At 46.2% G+C, this 17,414-nt stretch overlaps 1 protein-coding gene across 9 annotated transcripts in view; it reads left to right on the plus strand.

The window, feature by feature from the left end:
• Positions 1-17,414, plus strand: part of LOC107387024 (plexin-B2) — a 246,448-nt gene that overhangs the window by 218,107 nt on the left and 10,927 nt on the right. For all 9 annotated transcript variants that reach the window (XM_070545758.1, XM_070545793.1, XM_070545680.1 and 6 more), the window contains 15 exons: positions 2,771-2,971; positions 3,056-3,139; positions 4,367-4,462; positions 4,558-4,694; positions 4,771-4,871; positions 6,449-6,678; positions 8,358-8,539; positions 9,802-9,868; positions 10,706-10,852; positions 14,557-14,634; positions 14,908-14,986; positions 15,100-15,200; positions 15,550-15,631; positions 15,791-15,942; positions 17,193-17,353. In XM_070545758.1, coding sequence (XP_070401859.1) covers positions 2,771-2,971; positions 3,056-3,139; positions 4,367-4,462; positions 4,558-4,694; positions 4,771-4,871; positions 6,449-6,678; positions 8,358-8,539; positions 9,802-9,868; positions 10,706-10,852; positions 14,557-14,634; positions 14,908-14,986; positions 15,100-15,200; positions 15,550-15,631; positions 15,791-15,942; positions 17,193-17,353 — 1,898 coding nt within the window. The remainder of the gene's footprint in view (positions 1-2,770; positions 2,972-3,055; positions 3,140-4,366; positions 4,463-4,557; positions 4,695-4,770; positions 4,872-6,448; positions 6,679-8,357; positions 8,540-9,801; positions 9,869-10,705; positions 10,853-14,556; positions 14,635-14,907; positions 14,987-15,099; positions 15,201-15,549; positions 15,632-15,790; positions 15,943-17,192; positions 17,354-17,414) is intronic.

The following is a 17,414-nucleotide window of genomic DNA, read 5'->3' on the forward strand; positions in this document are numbered from 1 at the left end:
TTTCTTTTTATTCTGCTGCTAAACTTGTTTTCTTCTCAGGTTGACCACTTTGTTTTAGTCTCAACTCATAAAGCATTGAACTTCAGTGGGAGAAAAACCTGCTGAGCTATAGAAACACGGGGATGTTTAACCTTACATCTTCATCATCTTGATATTGATGTTGTTACTACAAATATACCCTATAATATAACTTCTATAAATGAAAAAAATGTAAAAATGCATTAAAGGTACATTATGGAAGTGTGACAGCCAAAACATGTATAGAAATGATAAATGTCTTCTTCATACATTCTCCTGCAATGCCCTGGTCCTGTAGAATGAGCCCTGGCATTTTTACTGTGATTGCCTGTTTTTCTGTAAAATCACAGAAAAAGAGAGATGCTCGGGTCGAGCAGGCTGCTTCATGCGCGTTCACGCTCAGGCATCGCCCGTAGCATTTGCTATCAGTAGCTTTAGCAGCAGAGAGAGAGGCAGTGCCACTTTGTCGCTGTTCATAACGCCTAGTGACAAAGCTAGCTACATTTCTGAGGACTTTTTTGTAGAACTTTTTTCTAGATATTTCCTGCAAATTAGCAACAAAATAGCCATTTTCGCTCCGAACCGTTCTTTGGTTTGACGTTGTTTCACGTGTTAACAAGGGTATAAATGTTACAGATACAAAGCACGTCACTGGCCATGGACGTAATTTTGGGGGGGGACAGGGGGGACATGTCCCCCCCCCCCCCCCCCCCCCCACTTTTTCCAAAGTCAAGTTTTGACCTCAGCACTTTTTACCATCCAAAAACAATATTACACTATATTAAATTGACACTGGTTGAGCTCTAGGACCAAGTGGGAAAACAACCATTTGTGTTGAGGCCTGTTTCCCATTAGAGCATACTGTAAAGATACCCCCCCCCCCCCCCCCCCCACACACACACACACACACACACACACACACACACACTCACTCCCTGTGTCCCCCCCACTTCTAAAGTGAAAATGATGTCCATGTCACTGGCGCTTTAGCTCGCCTAGTAAGACGTCTGACTCCCGTGCAAAAGACCTGGGTTTGATTCTGGATGTGAACATAGTTTATTTAGAGTTTCTTTTTTACATTAATGGAATATTTTTTTACAGTAAGATGCCCAAATTTTTATTTGAGACTCGCCGAACGGCATTGAATTCACAGATAAAAAGATGTGGGTTCAACTTTCATTTTGGAACAATTTTTCAAGCAAGGGAAGGGAATGATCTGAGCATGCAGGAGGACTGACCCATCATAAACCTTTGTCGGCTGTGCTGAAGAGAAAGGTACAGAACCAAATTATTTAATTAATTAGCTGCACGTTCTCCTGTCCTCTGTCCTCCGGGCCACCCACACACACACACACACAAGGGACTGTCTCAGCTGTTATTTTCGTTAAGGAGTGTACACGTACAGCATGTGCAACTCGTGCATGAGCCTACTATTGAAGCTGCCGTTACGCTTTTGGCCTGAGGGGGCAATCGCGAGCATAAAAATTCAAAACTCCGTAAAGTCCCTTTAAATTACTGTTTTTTGTGGAATTTGATGATGAAATCCATTTTTTATTCATTTTTATCCCATTGGGTCATTAGGTACCTGTTTATGATCTAAAATGGCTAAAAATGTGTACATCCTAATTTATTTCTGATTTGTTCTCATTTTATTCACAGTTTTGTCTCTAGTAGGTCACAGCGTGGTTTTAGAGGTGACTTATCTCCTCCAAAGGTCGTCTCACGCCTCTTTCACTCTCTGGAGACAAATCGTGAACCACACTCATGAGGGAGTTTCTAAAATGTCTCGAAATGTTCTCGAGGGCTCTTGGTTTGTTTTTGTGAGTTACCGGAGTTTTGGAAATGACTGAAGAAGTCATCAGTGGTGTCAGGAATCTGCCGGGAATTGTTCTCAAATTTGGTTTCTGGGAACGTTCAAGAAACAGGAGAAAACTTTAAAGGGCTGGAGACCAAATTGCAAATAAATTGGGACAAAATCTATGCAGCTTGCGACTTAAATGGAGTGAGATCAGTCGGCCCACACTCCAGCCTGGAAAGTTGCTGAATTTCTTGTAATTTTGTGTCTCAGTTTCCACGCAGGGAGCCTCTGGTTTAGCTGAGAGGAGTCGTGTTGCTACCTTGTGACCTTTTTGAGAGAAAAGGTCACTCGTAGAATTCCCAAGAGACGAGATCATTCTCTTGAGGGGCTTAACAACTGTTTTGAGACTCCCTCTTGAATCCTGTTTACATTTTGCTGTCAACAGATGTGAGCGCCTGACTCGACTACCTTTATTTATTTATTTATTCATTTATTATTCTGACCAGTCAGCTCACTGGGAGTGTTTTAAAGAGAACATAGCTAAAGCTAAACCTTTCTGTGAGTAAAATGATGTTTTCGGAGTATAAAACCTTGTAAACTCACCTGTAAAGATGGGACACTTCATAGAAGACGACAGGAGCTCTTTAATAGCTGCACAATGTCAGAACCGCTGGTGTTTCACTCAGAGCTGAAAGCATGAAGTGGAGGAAGCAGGCGACGCTTCTATTTCACTGCTGAGCAGCTTTGAGTGACAGAGTCTCTCAGGAAGGACTCGCTGCAGGGGACAGGAGGTGTAGGCGCTTTATTGTCACCTCATCAGAAGCTGCTGTCTGGTTCAGGAAGATCTGGGGGGCTCAGTGGGGAGCCAGAGAGGAAATAACTGGAAACTTTGGATTTAAGTGTGAAGCGTGCACTCGTGTTGCGTAATCATTCGTTTGTCTTTGTGTTTCTCAGTTTGTTGAAACAGCCTTCAATAAGAACGACACCGTCCTGGAGTTTGACTCGCCCCCGGTCAGCGACGGCGAGTCGTTCAGGACCTTCCTGCAGCTGGACAACATGATGGAGGAGCTGAAGGGCTTCGACTATCTTTCCAACCCGCACTTCGACAACTTCTCCCACACCGTCATCACGGATTCGAGCATCATCATTGTGACTGTGAGATCAGACGTTAAATTCGCCATTCATGTTGTTCCTCGTCTCCTCTTCGCCTGGTTTTAGATCCGTGTTTTGTTTCATCAGGGCCGAGGCTTCTCCAAGGCGATGTCGGCCAAAGAGGCCGAGGTGTTTGTCGGCGACGCCTCCTGTCAAGTAAACACGCTCCAGGTATCTGCCTCCTGTCCTGGGTCAACGCTGTAAAATGGGGATTTGATCAAAGCGTGGGTTGTCATTCGCTTCAGCGTGGGCTCAGCCGACTTCTTTAATCGGAGTCCGGCGGGTGATGCCGCGGCCCTGCAGAAGAGCGGCACTCGTCCACGCTGAAAGCTTGATCTCTGCTCCAAGAATCAATCAGCTTCCCGATGAAAGCAAACCGGTGAAGGCGGGGACTCTCAGCGATGGGGCTGCAGAGGTGTTACCTGACAAAAACACCTTCAGTTTCCATTCTGAATGTTCAGACATAACCAGAAACGCATCAGCTTCGTGGCGCCTCTCTTGTTCTCGGAGCAAAGCTTTGCAGGCTGAACGTTCACGAGCTTCCTTTTCCTTTCCCTGCTCGTGTCCACGTTGGCTTTCATTCTGAAGCGTCATCAGAAAACAGATTTAACCTTTATAAATGAAAGGGTGAGTTTATTATTTTAATAAGATTATTATGTCCTCATGAGACGTAAACCTTTTTCTGGCGTGAAGTTGTTTCAGAGTAGTCTGTCGGTAATCTCTGAGATTATCGATGATAATACTCATTATCACTCATTTTATATCTATGAAATAGTTGTTTTAATATTTCAACAAGTCAATATGAAATAAACCTTTTCATGTATGTTGAGTAACTAAAGAGAATCGAGCTGGTCCTCATCCCTGGGAGATCCTTCACCAGGGGGCAGCAGACCTGTGGATAAGGCAGGTTTCTGATGAAGGTCCTGATGCTCCATCTGGGTGCAGAAGTGGGTTAATGAGAGTTTAGTCCATGACCGGTTAACAGCATTTATTATTTAAGTAGCTGCTTTTGTGCCAACATCAAAGTTGGCTGTTGTTGTTGAGTGGAGCAGCAGCGGGTTGCCCAGTAATCGGAAGGTTGCAGGTTCGATCCTGGCTCCGGACAGAGAACTCTGCTGCTGTGTCCTTGGGCAAGACACTTATTCCACCTTGCCTACTGGTGGTGGTCGGAGGGACTGAGCCTCGCCTCTGCCAGAGTGCCCCAGGGCAGCTGTAGCTACATCGTAGCTCATGTGTGAATGTGTGTGTGAATGGGTGAATGATACACTGTAGTGTAAAGCGCTTTGGAGTCCTTACTCTGAGAGGCGCTCTACAAGTGCGGGTTATTCATCATTCTTTAGACGTGTTTGTTTCAGCTGGAGGCTGTTTTCCATTTCCTGTCTGTTCCTTTCTGCACAGGACGATAAACTGATCCTTTACGCTCCCGCATCAAAGCCCAGCGCCAGGTCCAAGCGGCATCGCAGAGACGCCACCGACGATCTGCTGGAGCTCATGGTGAGCGCCTTCACTCCGTCTAACCAACAGCAGTTCAGTCATTTAAATCTGACACCTTTCTGGAGGAATTCAGACACTGAATTTTTGTTTCTCAGGTGAAGTTTGGTCATGGCCGCTGGGTTGTGGGTTTGGTTTCCTACCCCAAAAAGGACGACATTCCTCTCCTCATCATCATCCCGGCCGTGATCCTTCCGATGCTGCTCTTCATCATGATCTCCATCTACTGCTACAGGTATGAGCGGCCCAACGAAGACGCTGCCGTCATGCTTTTAGGGCCTCTGGTCTTCACAGCGGTGGCTCTCCCACAGGAGGAAGAGTCGGCAGGCAGAGCGGGAGTACGAGAAGGTGAAGCATCAGCTGGAGAGTCTGGAGGAAAGCGTACGAGATCGCTGCAAGAAGGAGTTCACAGGTATGGAGGCACACCTGAGACTTGTGAGGTCTGTTACCTTTAAATCAGAACAGTTGAATCTTAAATGCAAAAAGCGAGGAGGTCTGTGAAGGAATTAGCTTGCAAAGTTGGCTAAATGTTCCTAGCTAGGGTTAGGGATGAACAGAGGCAGCTGTTGATACAGCCCCTTTCACATTTCAACGTGCTAGTTACTCATTAGCTGGTCAAATTTGCCACATTTTACTTTTTAAACCAGCTACCTGACTAATTTAAATGTAGAAACGTTTAATAACTAATGTATCTGGGCAAAATGAGCTTAGTTTTTCTCATTTTTAGGGATGCAAACGATACCACTTCGATACTTTGATCTGAGTACTCGCCGATACCGATTACCGATACTTCTACCACACAAAAAATGCAATGATTTGAAATAGATTTTATTTTCTTCTCTGCTTTTAACAAGAAAAGACTGTGAGGTAGATAAAAAGTAAAATATATGAATGGAAATCATCACAAAACTAAAATATTAGGTGAACAGAAATGACAAGTTACAGTGAAGCCATTTTCAAGCAACTGCAATGGTATCGGTTCCTGGTATCTGTTAACTTTTACCGATACTGGTATTGGTATTGGTGCCGATACCAGTATTGTATCGGTGCATCCCTACTAATTTTACCAGCTAATGAACGATCTCAAAGTTCAAGTTGGGCACCTGTGCTAGCTTACGGAAGCGTACGGAGACCGTGTCTTCTCGTTTTTATGAGATAGTTCTCCTAAACGTTTTTTTATGGCAGCATTGTGCTTCCGTACTAGCTAAAGAGGTGGTTTATCTTTCATTTTTATTGTTCTTTTTACACCAAAAACCGCAACAATTCCCTGATGTTGTGATTTCTCACACACACGGCAATAAAACCTGATTCTAAAGGAAGTTTGTTTACTAGCGAATAAGCTAGCTGATCATTTTAGCAGATATTTGATAATGTTCTTTAACGCGGGTGATGTGACGTCTAAACGATTTTCCCCCAAACTAAAGATTCTAGTTTCTAATCGGAGCTCGGACCAGAAGGATGTGCCGGACCTGCTGATGAAAACATCACTTCTGTTTCGAAAGAAAGAACGAAAATGATCTTTCATATAGCGCCTCCTCAAGATAAAGATCACAAGAACTTCAAAAAACAAAAATTCTTCAGAAAATGATTAAAAACGTGGTAAAAATTAGAAGAAAAAATATATAAATACGTAGAATTGTGATTAAAAAATGTAAGGCAAGGGAAAAAAGTGTAAGAATATGAAAGAAGGAAATCAGTGGATTCATGGAAAGGGAGCAGTAGATGAAGGTCCCACCAGAGCCTGAACAGGTGAGTTTAAAGGAGACCACTGAGTCCACTGATCTCAGGCTCAGGGGGAGAGAGGTCCAGAGTCTGGGGGCCACAGCAGCATGTGATCTGTCACCTTTGGTCTTTAGCCTGGTGCTGCACAACCAGTAGGCTTTGATCACTGGACCTCAGGGACCTGCTGGGGGTGTAGGGACTAAGAAGATCACCAATGTAAGATGGTGCTTGTCCATGTAAGGCCCTAAAGACCGGTGTGATTTTCAGATCTGATGATAGAAATGGAGGACCACACCAGTGACCTGAGCGAAGGCAGGATCCCCTTCCTGGATTACAAAAACTACTTGGACAGAAACTTCTTCCTTCCATCTAAAGAAGGCAACGATGATCCGATCATCACAGGAAAACTATTGATCCCAGAGGTCCGCAGAGCCAGCACCGTCCAGGCTCTGAACCAGTTCTCCAACCTGCTGAACAGTAAAGCTTTCCTCATTAATGTAAGTCAGAGTTTTGTTGCTTTGATCAAACAGGGAGTGCAGAATTATTAGACAAATGAGTATTTTGTCCACATCATCCTCTTCATGCATGTTGTCTGACTCCAAGCTGTATAGGCTCGAAAGCCTACTACCAGTTAAGCATATTAGGTGATGTGCATCTCTGTAATGAGAAGGGGTGTGGTCTAATGACATCAACACCCTATATCAGGTGTGCATAATTATTAGGCAACTTCCTTTCCTTTGGCAAAATGGGTCAAAAGAAGGAATTGACAGGCATAGAAAGGTCAAAAATAGTGAGATATCTTGCAGAGGGATGCAGCAGTCTTAAAATTGCAAAGCTTCTGAAGCGTGATCATCGAACAATCAAGCGTTTCATTCAAAATAGTCAACAGGGTCGCAAGAAGCATGTGGACAAACCAAGGCGCAAAATAACTGCCCATGAACTGAGAAAAGTCAAGCGTGCAGCTGCCAAGATGCCACTTGCCACCAGTTTGGCCATATTTCAGAGCTGCAACATCACTGGAGTGCCCAAAAGCACAAGGTGTGCAACACAATACTCAGGGACATGGCCAAGGTAAGAAAGGCTGAAAGACGACCACCACTGAACAAGACACACACGCTGAAACGTCAAGACTGGGCCAAGAAATACCTCAAGACTGGTTTTTCTAAGGTTTTATGGACTGATGAAATGAGAGTGAGTCTTGATGGGCCAGATGGATGGGCCCGTGGCTGGATTGGTAAAGGGCAGAGAGCTCCAGTCCGACTCAGACGCCAGCAAGGTGGAGGTGGAGTACTGGTTTGGGCTGGTATCATCAAAGATAAGCTTGTGGGGCCTTTTCGGGTTGAGGATGGAGTCGAGCTCAACTCCCAGTCCTACTGCCAGTTTCTGGAAGACACCTTCTTCAAGCAGTGGTACAGGAAGAAGTCTGCATCCTTCAAGAAAAACATGATTTTCATGCAGGACAATGCTCCATCACACGCGTCCAAGTACTCCACAGCGTGGCTGGCAAGAAAGGGTATAAAAGAAGAAAAACTAATGACATGGCCTCCTTGTTCACCTGATCTGAACCCCATTGAGAACCTGTGGTCCATCATCAAATGTGAGATTTACAAGGAGGGAAAACAGTACACCTCTCTGAACCGTGTCTGGGAGGCTGTGGTTGCTGCTGCACGCAATGTTGATGGTGAACAGATCAGAACACTGACAGAATCCATGGATGGCAGGCTTTTGAGTGTCCTTGCAAAGAAAGGTGGCTATATTGGTCGCTGATTTGTTTTTGTATTGTTTTTGAATGTCAGAAATGTATATTTGGGAATGTGGAGATGTTATATTGGTTTCACTGGCAAAAATAAATAATTGAAATGGGTATATATTTGTTTTTTGTTAAGTTGCCTAATAATTATGCACAGTAATAGTCACCTGCACACACAGATATCCCCCTAAAATAGCTAAAACTAAAAACTACTTCCAAAAACATTCAGCTTTGATATTAATGAGTTTTTTGGGTTCATTGAGAACATGGTTGTTGTTCAATAATAAAATTATTCCTCAAAAATACAACTTGCCTAATAATTCTGCACTCCCTGTAAAACATTTGTTATCGAGTTCATAAACTACACAAATTCAGATGAATCATGAACTTTTTTAACCACAGGAACGTGTTTCTGTTCTTTCCCAGTTCATCCGTACGCTGGAGAGCCGTTCAGACTTCAACGCCCGCTCTCGGGGGTACTTTGCCTCCCTGCTGACGGTGGCGCTGCACGGGAAACTGGAGTATTACACGGACATCATGAGGACGCTGCTGCTGGATCTGATGGACGAACACGTTCAGAATAAAAACCCCAAACTGATGCTCAGGAGGTGAGGACAAGTCCTGGGGGAAAACCCCAAAGTTAATCCTTCCTCCTCTCATCAGTCGTTCTGCACAAACGAGTTTTTCTTTTTTATGAAAACTGTTGGTTGATTTAGGAAAAAGCTATTTGACTTCTTCCTTTCCTAACATTACTGAGTGAGTTCTTCCTGCTTCCTAGAGGAAGTCTGAGGAGGTCAACTTTACTGAAAAAGCATTATTTCTGATTCTAACGGGTCACTGAGTGTTTCTTGCAGGCTGAGCATGAAAATAGTCTCCTACACCTATCTCCAGCATTAGCTTCTGATAGAAAACAGATGGTGAAAGTCTAGGATTAGAAAATCCTGACGGATCTATGTCACACTGTCACTTAAAATGGTAAATGGCCTGTATATGATATAGCGCCTTCTAGAGTCCTGGAACCCCTCAAAGCGCTTTACAACACAATCAGTCATTCACCCATTCACACACACATTCACACACTGGTGGTGATGAGCTACGATGTAGCCACAGCTGCCCTGGGGCGCACTGACAGAGGCGAGGCTGCCGAGCACTGGCGCCACCGATCCCTCCGACCACCACCAGCAGGCAACGTGGGTTAAGTGTCTTGCCCACGGAAATGACAGCGACAGACTGAGCGGGGCTCGAACCAGCAACCTTCCAATTACGGGGCGAGCACTTAACTCCTGTGCCACCGTCGCCCCAAACATGGTAAACATTCATGGACTCACCCATCTGGACTCACGACGGGGAAGGCTGTTGTTGGTTTAGCGTCCAGGAAACAGCAGAGAATGTCTCTGCTAGTAGAAGCTAACTGTTAGCATTAGCAACTCCACCACACAGCAGAACTCCTCCAGGCTTGTGTTATTTGTAGAGATAAAACATCAACGTTACAGAGCAAACAGTCAGTGGTAGTCGTGTTGCTGTTAGCCAATCAGAGGAGAGATGTCCACATATCAGGAAGTAAGACTCCAGATCCTGTCTTTCTCGGATACCTGACCTCCAGGCTCGACCCAGCGCACCAGAGCTTTTTTTCCTCAGAACGACTTACAAGGCATTGTTTCTACTAGAGACCACTGCAGATCTATTAAAGTATGAGTAAAGTCTGCATGGATCTAATGTTTCTTGTGTGTGTGTGTGTGTGTGTGTGTGTGTGTGTGTGTGTGTGTGTGTGTGTGTGTGTGTGTGTGTGTGTGTGTGTGTGTGTGTGTGTGTGTGTGTGTGTGTGTGTGTGTGTGTGTGTGTGTGTGTGTGTGTGTGTGTGTGTGTGTAGGTCAGAGACGGTAGTGGAGAGGATGCTCTGTAACTGGATGTCCATCTGCTTGTATCAGTTCCTCCGGGTAAAACAGATTATTTCACTTCATTTTCTCTTTTTTATTTGATTTGATCAATTTTTCCTTCCCTCTTCTTCTCTTATTTATAACAAACTCTTGGAAAACTTTCTGTTGAAGACGAGACGTTTCTCTGTAAGCATCCTCAGTGTTGAGCAGTTATGAACAAGATGTTTCACAAGTTTAGGTTCAGAATCTTTTTTTCTGTTCATGTCTCACATGAGGTCAGTACTTTGATCTTCTGATGTCATTTATACGTGAGTTTTGTGGTTTTATGTATAATAAAATTATCTAAATTTAGCTTTTATGACCATCTGAATACATTTTACTTAAAACTAACAAGATCCTGATTTGTGTTTCATCTGTTCAATAAGAGCTAGTATTTAGGTCTAAAGCCTGGTTTGCTAGCCGCAGGGATCAGACCGTCTTCAGAGGATTTCTGAGACATTTTTTATTCAATCTTGTTTACGTCTGTCCATCACGGACCAAATTCTGACAACATGATGTGAAAACCTCTGATGTAAAGGAGCTGCAGGAATTTATTATCCATAAAACTCGGAAACATATGGAAATAAGCTCTTGCTGCTCTTGTTGTTGTTTAGGATGTATTTAAGTTAAAACTAAACTTTGCAGCTCCAGAGACAGAAATGATAACAAAAGGTGATAATAGACAGATGGTTCCTCAGATTTGAGGTTTGCTGTTCTGGAGAGAGGAAGCCAACAGAAGCCGTTTGGAAACGCCGAGGCTGGTTTGGTATTGTTACATTAGCTAAACTGCTGATGTGGACTCTCTTGCTTCTGCTGTGATGGATCTAAAGGCCGTTGTGTTTGGGTTCCGTGTTCTAGGACACGGCTGGAGAACCTTTATACAAACTCTTTAAGGCCTTGAAGCACCAAGTGGAGAAAGGTCCGGTGGACGCCAAGCTGAAGAAAGCCAAGTACACTCTCAACGACACGGGGCTGCTGGGAGACGATGTGGAGTACTCCGTACTGGTTAGTGGACACACACACACGCACAGACACACACACACACACACACACACACACACACACACACACATGCACAGACACACACACACGCACACGCACATACATACAGACACATACACACACACACACACACACACACGTACATACATACAGACACACACACACGCACATACATACAGACACATACACACACACACGCACAGACACACACACACACACACACACACACATACAGACACATACACACACACACGCACAGACACACACACGCACGCACATACATACAGACACATACACACACACACACACACGCACAGACACACACACACATACACACACACACACACACACACACACACACATACAGACACATACACTCACACATACAGACACATACACACACACACACACATACACACACACACACACACGCACAGACACACACACACACACACACACACACACACACATACACACACACACACACACACATGCACAGACACACACACACACACACGCACATACATACAGACACATACACACACACACGCACGCACACACATACAGACACATACACACACACACGCACAGACACATACACACGCACAGACACACACACACACACACACACATACAGACACACACACACACACACACACACACACACACATACAGACACACATACACACGTACATACATACAGACACACACACACACACACACACACACACATACACACACACACACACACACATACAGACACACACACACACACGCACGCACATACATACAGACACATACACACACACACGCACAGACACATACACACACGCACAGACACACACACACACACACACACACACAGACACACACACACACACACACACACACACACACACACGTACATACATACAGACACACACACACGCACGCACATACATACAGACACATACACACACACACGCACAGACACACACACACACACACACACACACACACACACGTACATACATACAGACACATACACAGTTCTGTTCTGGAGATGTGGATTAAAACTAACTTCCGTGTTTTTGTCTGAACTCGATCCCAAACGTCTGTTTTCCTCAGAAACTTTAAACTTCTCTTTCAGCTGTAAAGATCTTTGACATTTGACCTCCAGAGAAAACGGAGCATGAACGAGAGCCGACGGTGAACATTTTGAGACTGTAGAGTTGGTAAATGTAGTCTTTAAGAGCTTCATATATTACCTTTACCTATGACCAATAAGCTGTGATACTCTATATCAGGGGTGTCAAACTCATTTTAGCTCAGGGGCCACATTGGGAGAAATCTAGTCCCAAGTGGGCCAGACCGGTAAATTAAAAACAACTTCAGATTGTTTTCTTTGTTTTAATACAATCAATATAAAACAAAGCTGGAGCCTGAGGACAGTGTATCCAAAATAGTACAAGGACAACACCTGAAGTGTACTTGAAAATGTGAAAAAAATAAATAATCAATCAATAAATAAATATAACATTCCTTAGTGATTCAGAGCTTACAGATCACATCAATATCAGAACTTGAATCACATCCCGAGTGGCGGCCAACTTCAGGATGTGATTCAAGTTCTTGTGTGAGCCTTGAGCGCAGCTTTGTTGCATTTATACTCATTACAGAGGAAACTTGCTCACAAAGATAAGTTTATTTTCACTCTACATTGTAAAGTATGAAAATAAAGTTTACACAACCATCTCGCGGGCCAGATTTAACCCGCTTGTGGGCCGGATCCGGCCCGCGGGCCGCATATTTGACTCCCCTGCTCTATATAAATATAGAACATCAGCCTGCTGGGTCTTTGGATGTTTCATCAGAAGATTCTAGGATTCTTTTATTTATTCAGGGATTGTAAACACTTTGTCTTGATTCAAGGAAAGACTCGGGTTTATAAAAGTAGAATTTATTTTCCAAAAAATTAAAACATGACAAGTTAACTAATATTCACCGTGATGGATGGATCTAGATGGAGGAGATGTGGTATATGGTGCCTATGTGTGAATGATGTTATCAGAACTTCCGTATCTAGGAAAGCTGAGTTCTGGGTGTAAAAGAATGTGGTTTGCGTTAAGCTACGGAATTAATTATTATCAAAAAGGCATCAGACGCTATCTGCGTGTCTACTTCACCCTTTCTTGGAGACCCTCTTCATGGATCCGAAGGTCAGAGAGGTCGGATGACCTCTGGCACCGAGGGCTGCAGAATACCGTAACAACGACACTCCAGTCCAGAGACGTCCCGGGCCACAACAGAAGGATGGAACAGTTTGCGTCTCGGAGGACCCTTAAGGAGTCGGAACAATATCATTCTTGTTCTGCAGGAACGTTTGCTGTGTCAGCAGTAGGCAGCTTTTAGCCAAAAATGCTCGGGGTTAAGGAGCTGTCGCTCCGGACCGACGTTCCAAAGCGTTCTCTAGAACTGAAATGCTGAATGATGGAAAGCTGGAATGCGACTCTGAACCACCGGAGTGATTCTGTTTTAATATTCTCATGTTATGAATTCTTGTCCAATCGGAGCGCGCCATGTTAAGGGATTTTACCAAGACAACCTCATACATCACGCTTTCATGAGATACCGGATGCTCTGATCTGGGGTAAAGACATATCCATGTGTCATGAGTTTAACTTAACTTTAACGTGTCCTTGTGGCTGGGTGCGGGTGACGACTGCCTTGTCATATCAAACATTACTGATTACCATATATATAAATCAATGCAATACTTCATTTCATTCCAGTAATTCAAGCACAGATTAATGAAACATTATTATTCATATAACGTTTGTTAATTTCATTTTGTGAAAACGTTGACTTTATTGAGAGAGTGGGCACTCCTGCGGTGTTATCGGAGAAGGCTTTGTTTGGGAACACAGGCTGACGACGTGTTCTCCTGAAATGTCAACAAGGTTGCAGAATCCTTCTGGGCCTGTAGGAAGATGGAGTGTAAACTCCACCGTAGGGGATGGGACGTATGTCTGCAGATGACCGGTGGCATGTAGCTCAATATGGAGCGGAAAACCGACCATTTCTGGACATAGCAAGATGTTTGGACCCTCGTCCAGCGTGAACGCTAGCCTGTCACCAGCGTCTCTGTGAGGAGCTCACCTGATGGAGAACTGGTCGTGTGTGATTTTAAAGCCTCTGTGGTTAAATGTGTCCTTTTAGCTTTATTTTAGTTCATTTCCTGGAAATAAACTGAATCAGCTAAAAGGCGATCCTCCTCCTGGTGCCGCTGTACTAATGTTAGGATGTAATCGACGCTCCCGGCCCGTCTGACGGCTTCTCTGCTCCGACGCTCTTTAGCAACAACACCTTCCATTTCTGTTGATTTCACAGCTGCTGAAAGCTTCTCTGTGCGGATCTTCTGAGCTGCTTATTCCTGCAATCCCTTGCACGTTTTTGCATCATGTAGTATAATTTCCATTAGTTCTGCTCCCGAGGAAAGCTGGGCTGGATTCTGTCTCACAGGGAAGGCTGAAGTGGCCTCCGTTCACTCCGAGACGAGCAGAACAATGCCGGCGCCGTCTGACATGAGCGCTTTAAACGCACCGAGCTGCTGATGAGCCGTTTAGCTTCTCCGACAGCTGCAGAGGAAACTCAGAAACTTGAAGGAGCTGAAGTGTCTTGATTGGGATTAAAGTGATTGTGAGAGATTATTTTTATCATCCTGTCAGACTCTGCAGGTGCTGGTGCACGGGGAGGGGCCAGACGCCACACTAGTCAAAGTGCTGAACTGTGACAGCATCACCCAGGTGAGTTCCTCCTCCTCTCATCAAAGGTGTGTTCGCGTCACACAGGAAGTGGCTTCAAGTCAAAGCTGTGCTGATTTCCTCCCTCGTCTGAAACGCATCAGCTGACTACGGCGGCGTTGAAAAAAAACACGGAGTTGAGACGAGGGATGAAGTCTGAGGAAAGACCGGAGCTTCACACCGATATTCTGTTACACCCCCAGGGCGTAACGGGCCTAATGTTCTGTCCCAGTTGTCCGCAGCTGCTGCAGGTGTGACCGTAGTTCTGTCTTCCAGGTGAAGGAGAAGATCATCGACCAGGTGTACCGGAACCTGCCGTACTCGCAGAGGCCCAAAGTGGAGAGCGTCGCCCTCGGTAGTTCTCAAAGCTGCTCTCATTTGTCCTTGATGTTGCCGTAGGTCATCATTAGAGACGACCTAGAACTGTTTCCTGACTCGGTTAAAGCTCTGTTCCTCCTCCGCCCGCAGAGTGGCGACCCGGCTCCACGGGTCAGATCCTGTCCGACCTGGACTTGACATCCCAGAAGGAGGGGCGCTGGAAGAGATTCAACACTCTGGCCCATTACAACGTGAGTCCAACCCTCCTCAGAAGGTCCAGACCATCATCTGGGCTTCTCAGGAAGACCCTTTCCATCACAGATGACCTCAGAGTTAGAATGAATAACGTGAAACGGGTTCTGGAGCAGAACAGGTTCTAGTCTGCAGGTTGATCCTCCACAGCCCTGATGCTTTTAATCAGCTGTGCTCCTTTTCCGGAGCTGGAGATCTTTCCGGTTGCTCAGAAACCAGCAGAAGCTGAAGAGCAGTAAAGTGTCGTGCCTCTGGAGACCCAACAGGAACCAGAACTCTGCAGACCTTTAAGGAACCTAATGACATCAGAGGCAGAACTGTGCACTAATGATGAGTTTGGTGTTGCAGGTCCGGGACAACGCCACGTTGATCCTGTCCAAGGTTTTGCACACACACCCCTTCCACCAACACCAGGACCTCCACGACGAGCGTACGTCCCTCCTTTACCTCCTGAAACCTCCGTTTGGCGACCGACGTATCTGAAAATCTTCTTAATCATAAATTCTTTATGGAGATGTCCTTTTTATCTATTTCCTGTGACCCGAGCTGCTTATCTCGATAATGGCTGATGACCTCATGTCTGAAACAGAAAACGCTCTTCTGGAGGACGACAACACCTTCCACCTGGTCAGGCCGACAGATGAAATTGATGAGGGGAAGTCCAAGAGAGGCAGCATGAAGGACAAGGCCATGACCAAAGCCATCACGGAGATCTACCTGACCCGACTGCTGTCCGTTAAGGTCAAGACCGTCCTCCTCCCCCTCCATGCTCCTCTGTCCTCCTCCGTCCCCCTACATGCTCCTCTGTCCTCTGTGCTTCTCTGTCCTCCTCCATCCTCCTCTGTTCTCCTCTGTCCTCCTCCGTCCTCTGTGCTCATCATTCCTCCTCCTCCCCCTCCATGCTCCTCTGTCCTCCTCCGTCCCCCTACATGCTCCTCTGTCCTCTGTGCTTCTCTGTCCTCCTCCATCCTCCTCTGTTCTCCTCTGTCCTCCTCCGTCCTCTGTGCTCATCATTCCTCCTCCTTCCCCCTCCATGCTCCTCTGTCCTCTGTGCTTCTCTGTCCTCCTCCATCCTCCTCTGTTCTCCTCTTTCCTCCTTCGTCCCACTACATGCTCCTCTGTCCCCCTCTGTGCTCGTCTGTCCTCCTTTGTCCTCCTCCGTGCTCCTCTGTCCTCCTCCGTCCCCCTCCATGCGCCTCTGTCCCCCTCTGTCCTCCTCCGTCCCCCTCCTTGCTCCTCCATCCCCCTCCGTGCTCCTCTGTCCCCCTCTGTTCTCCCTCTGTCCTCCTCTGTCCCCCTCCATGCTCCTCTGTCCCCCTCTGTTCTCCCTCCGTCCTCCTCTGTCCCCCTCCATGCTCCTCTCTCCCCCTCTGTCCTCCTCCATCCTCCTCCGTCCCCCTACATGCTCCTCTGTCCTCCTCCGTCCCCCTACATGCTCCTCTGTCCTCCTCCATGCTCCTCTGTCTTCCTCCGTCCTCCTCTGTGCTTATCATTCCTCCTCCTTCCCCCTCCATGCTCCTCTGTCCTCTGTGCTCCTCTGTCCTCCTCCATCCTCCTCTGTTCTCCTCTTTCCTCCTTCGTCCCCCTCCATGCTCCTCTGTCCCCCTCTGTGCTCCTCTGTCCTCCTCTCTCCTCCTCCGTCCCCCTCCATGCTCCTCTGTCCCCCTCCATACTCCTTTCTCCCCCTCTGTTCTCCTCCGTCCTCCTCCATCCCCCTCCATTCTCCTCTGTCCCCCTCTGTTCTCCTCCGTCCTCCTCCATCCCCCTCCATGCTCCTCTGTCCCCCTCTGTTCTCCTCTGTTCTCCTTCGTCCCCCTCCATGCTCCTCTGTCCCCCTCTGTTCTCCTCCGTCCTCCTCCATCCCCCTCCATGCTCCTCTGTCCCCTTCTGTTCTCCTCTGTTCTCCTCCGTCCCCCTCCATGCTCCTGTCCTCCTCAGTCGTCCTCTGTGCTCTTCCTGCTCACTGGAAACATGTCGTCTGTGTTTTTCAGGGCACGTTGCAGCAGTTTGTGGATGATTTCTTCCGCAGCGTTTTGTGCTCGAGTTCCATCGTTCCTCCTGCCGTCAAATACTTCTTTGACTTTCTGGATGAGCAGGCGCAGAGACACGACAATGTGGATGAAGAGACGCTTCACATCTGGAAGACCAACAGGTACAAACTCAGAGTTTATAGATGAGTTTGACTCCATCCGCTGGAGGCAGAAACCTCGTGT

The sequence above is a fragment of the Nothobranchius furzeri genome, chromosome 1 (genome assembly GCF_043380555.1).
Source record: "Nothobranchius furzeri strain GRZ-AD chromosome 1, NfurGRZ-RIMD1, whole genome shotgun sequence".
NCBI classification, from domain to species: domain Eukaryota; kingdom Metazoa; phylum Chordata; class Actinopteri; order Cyprinodontiformes; family Nothobranchiidae; genus Nothobranchius; species Nothobranchius furzeri.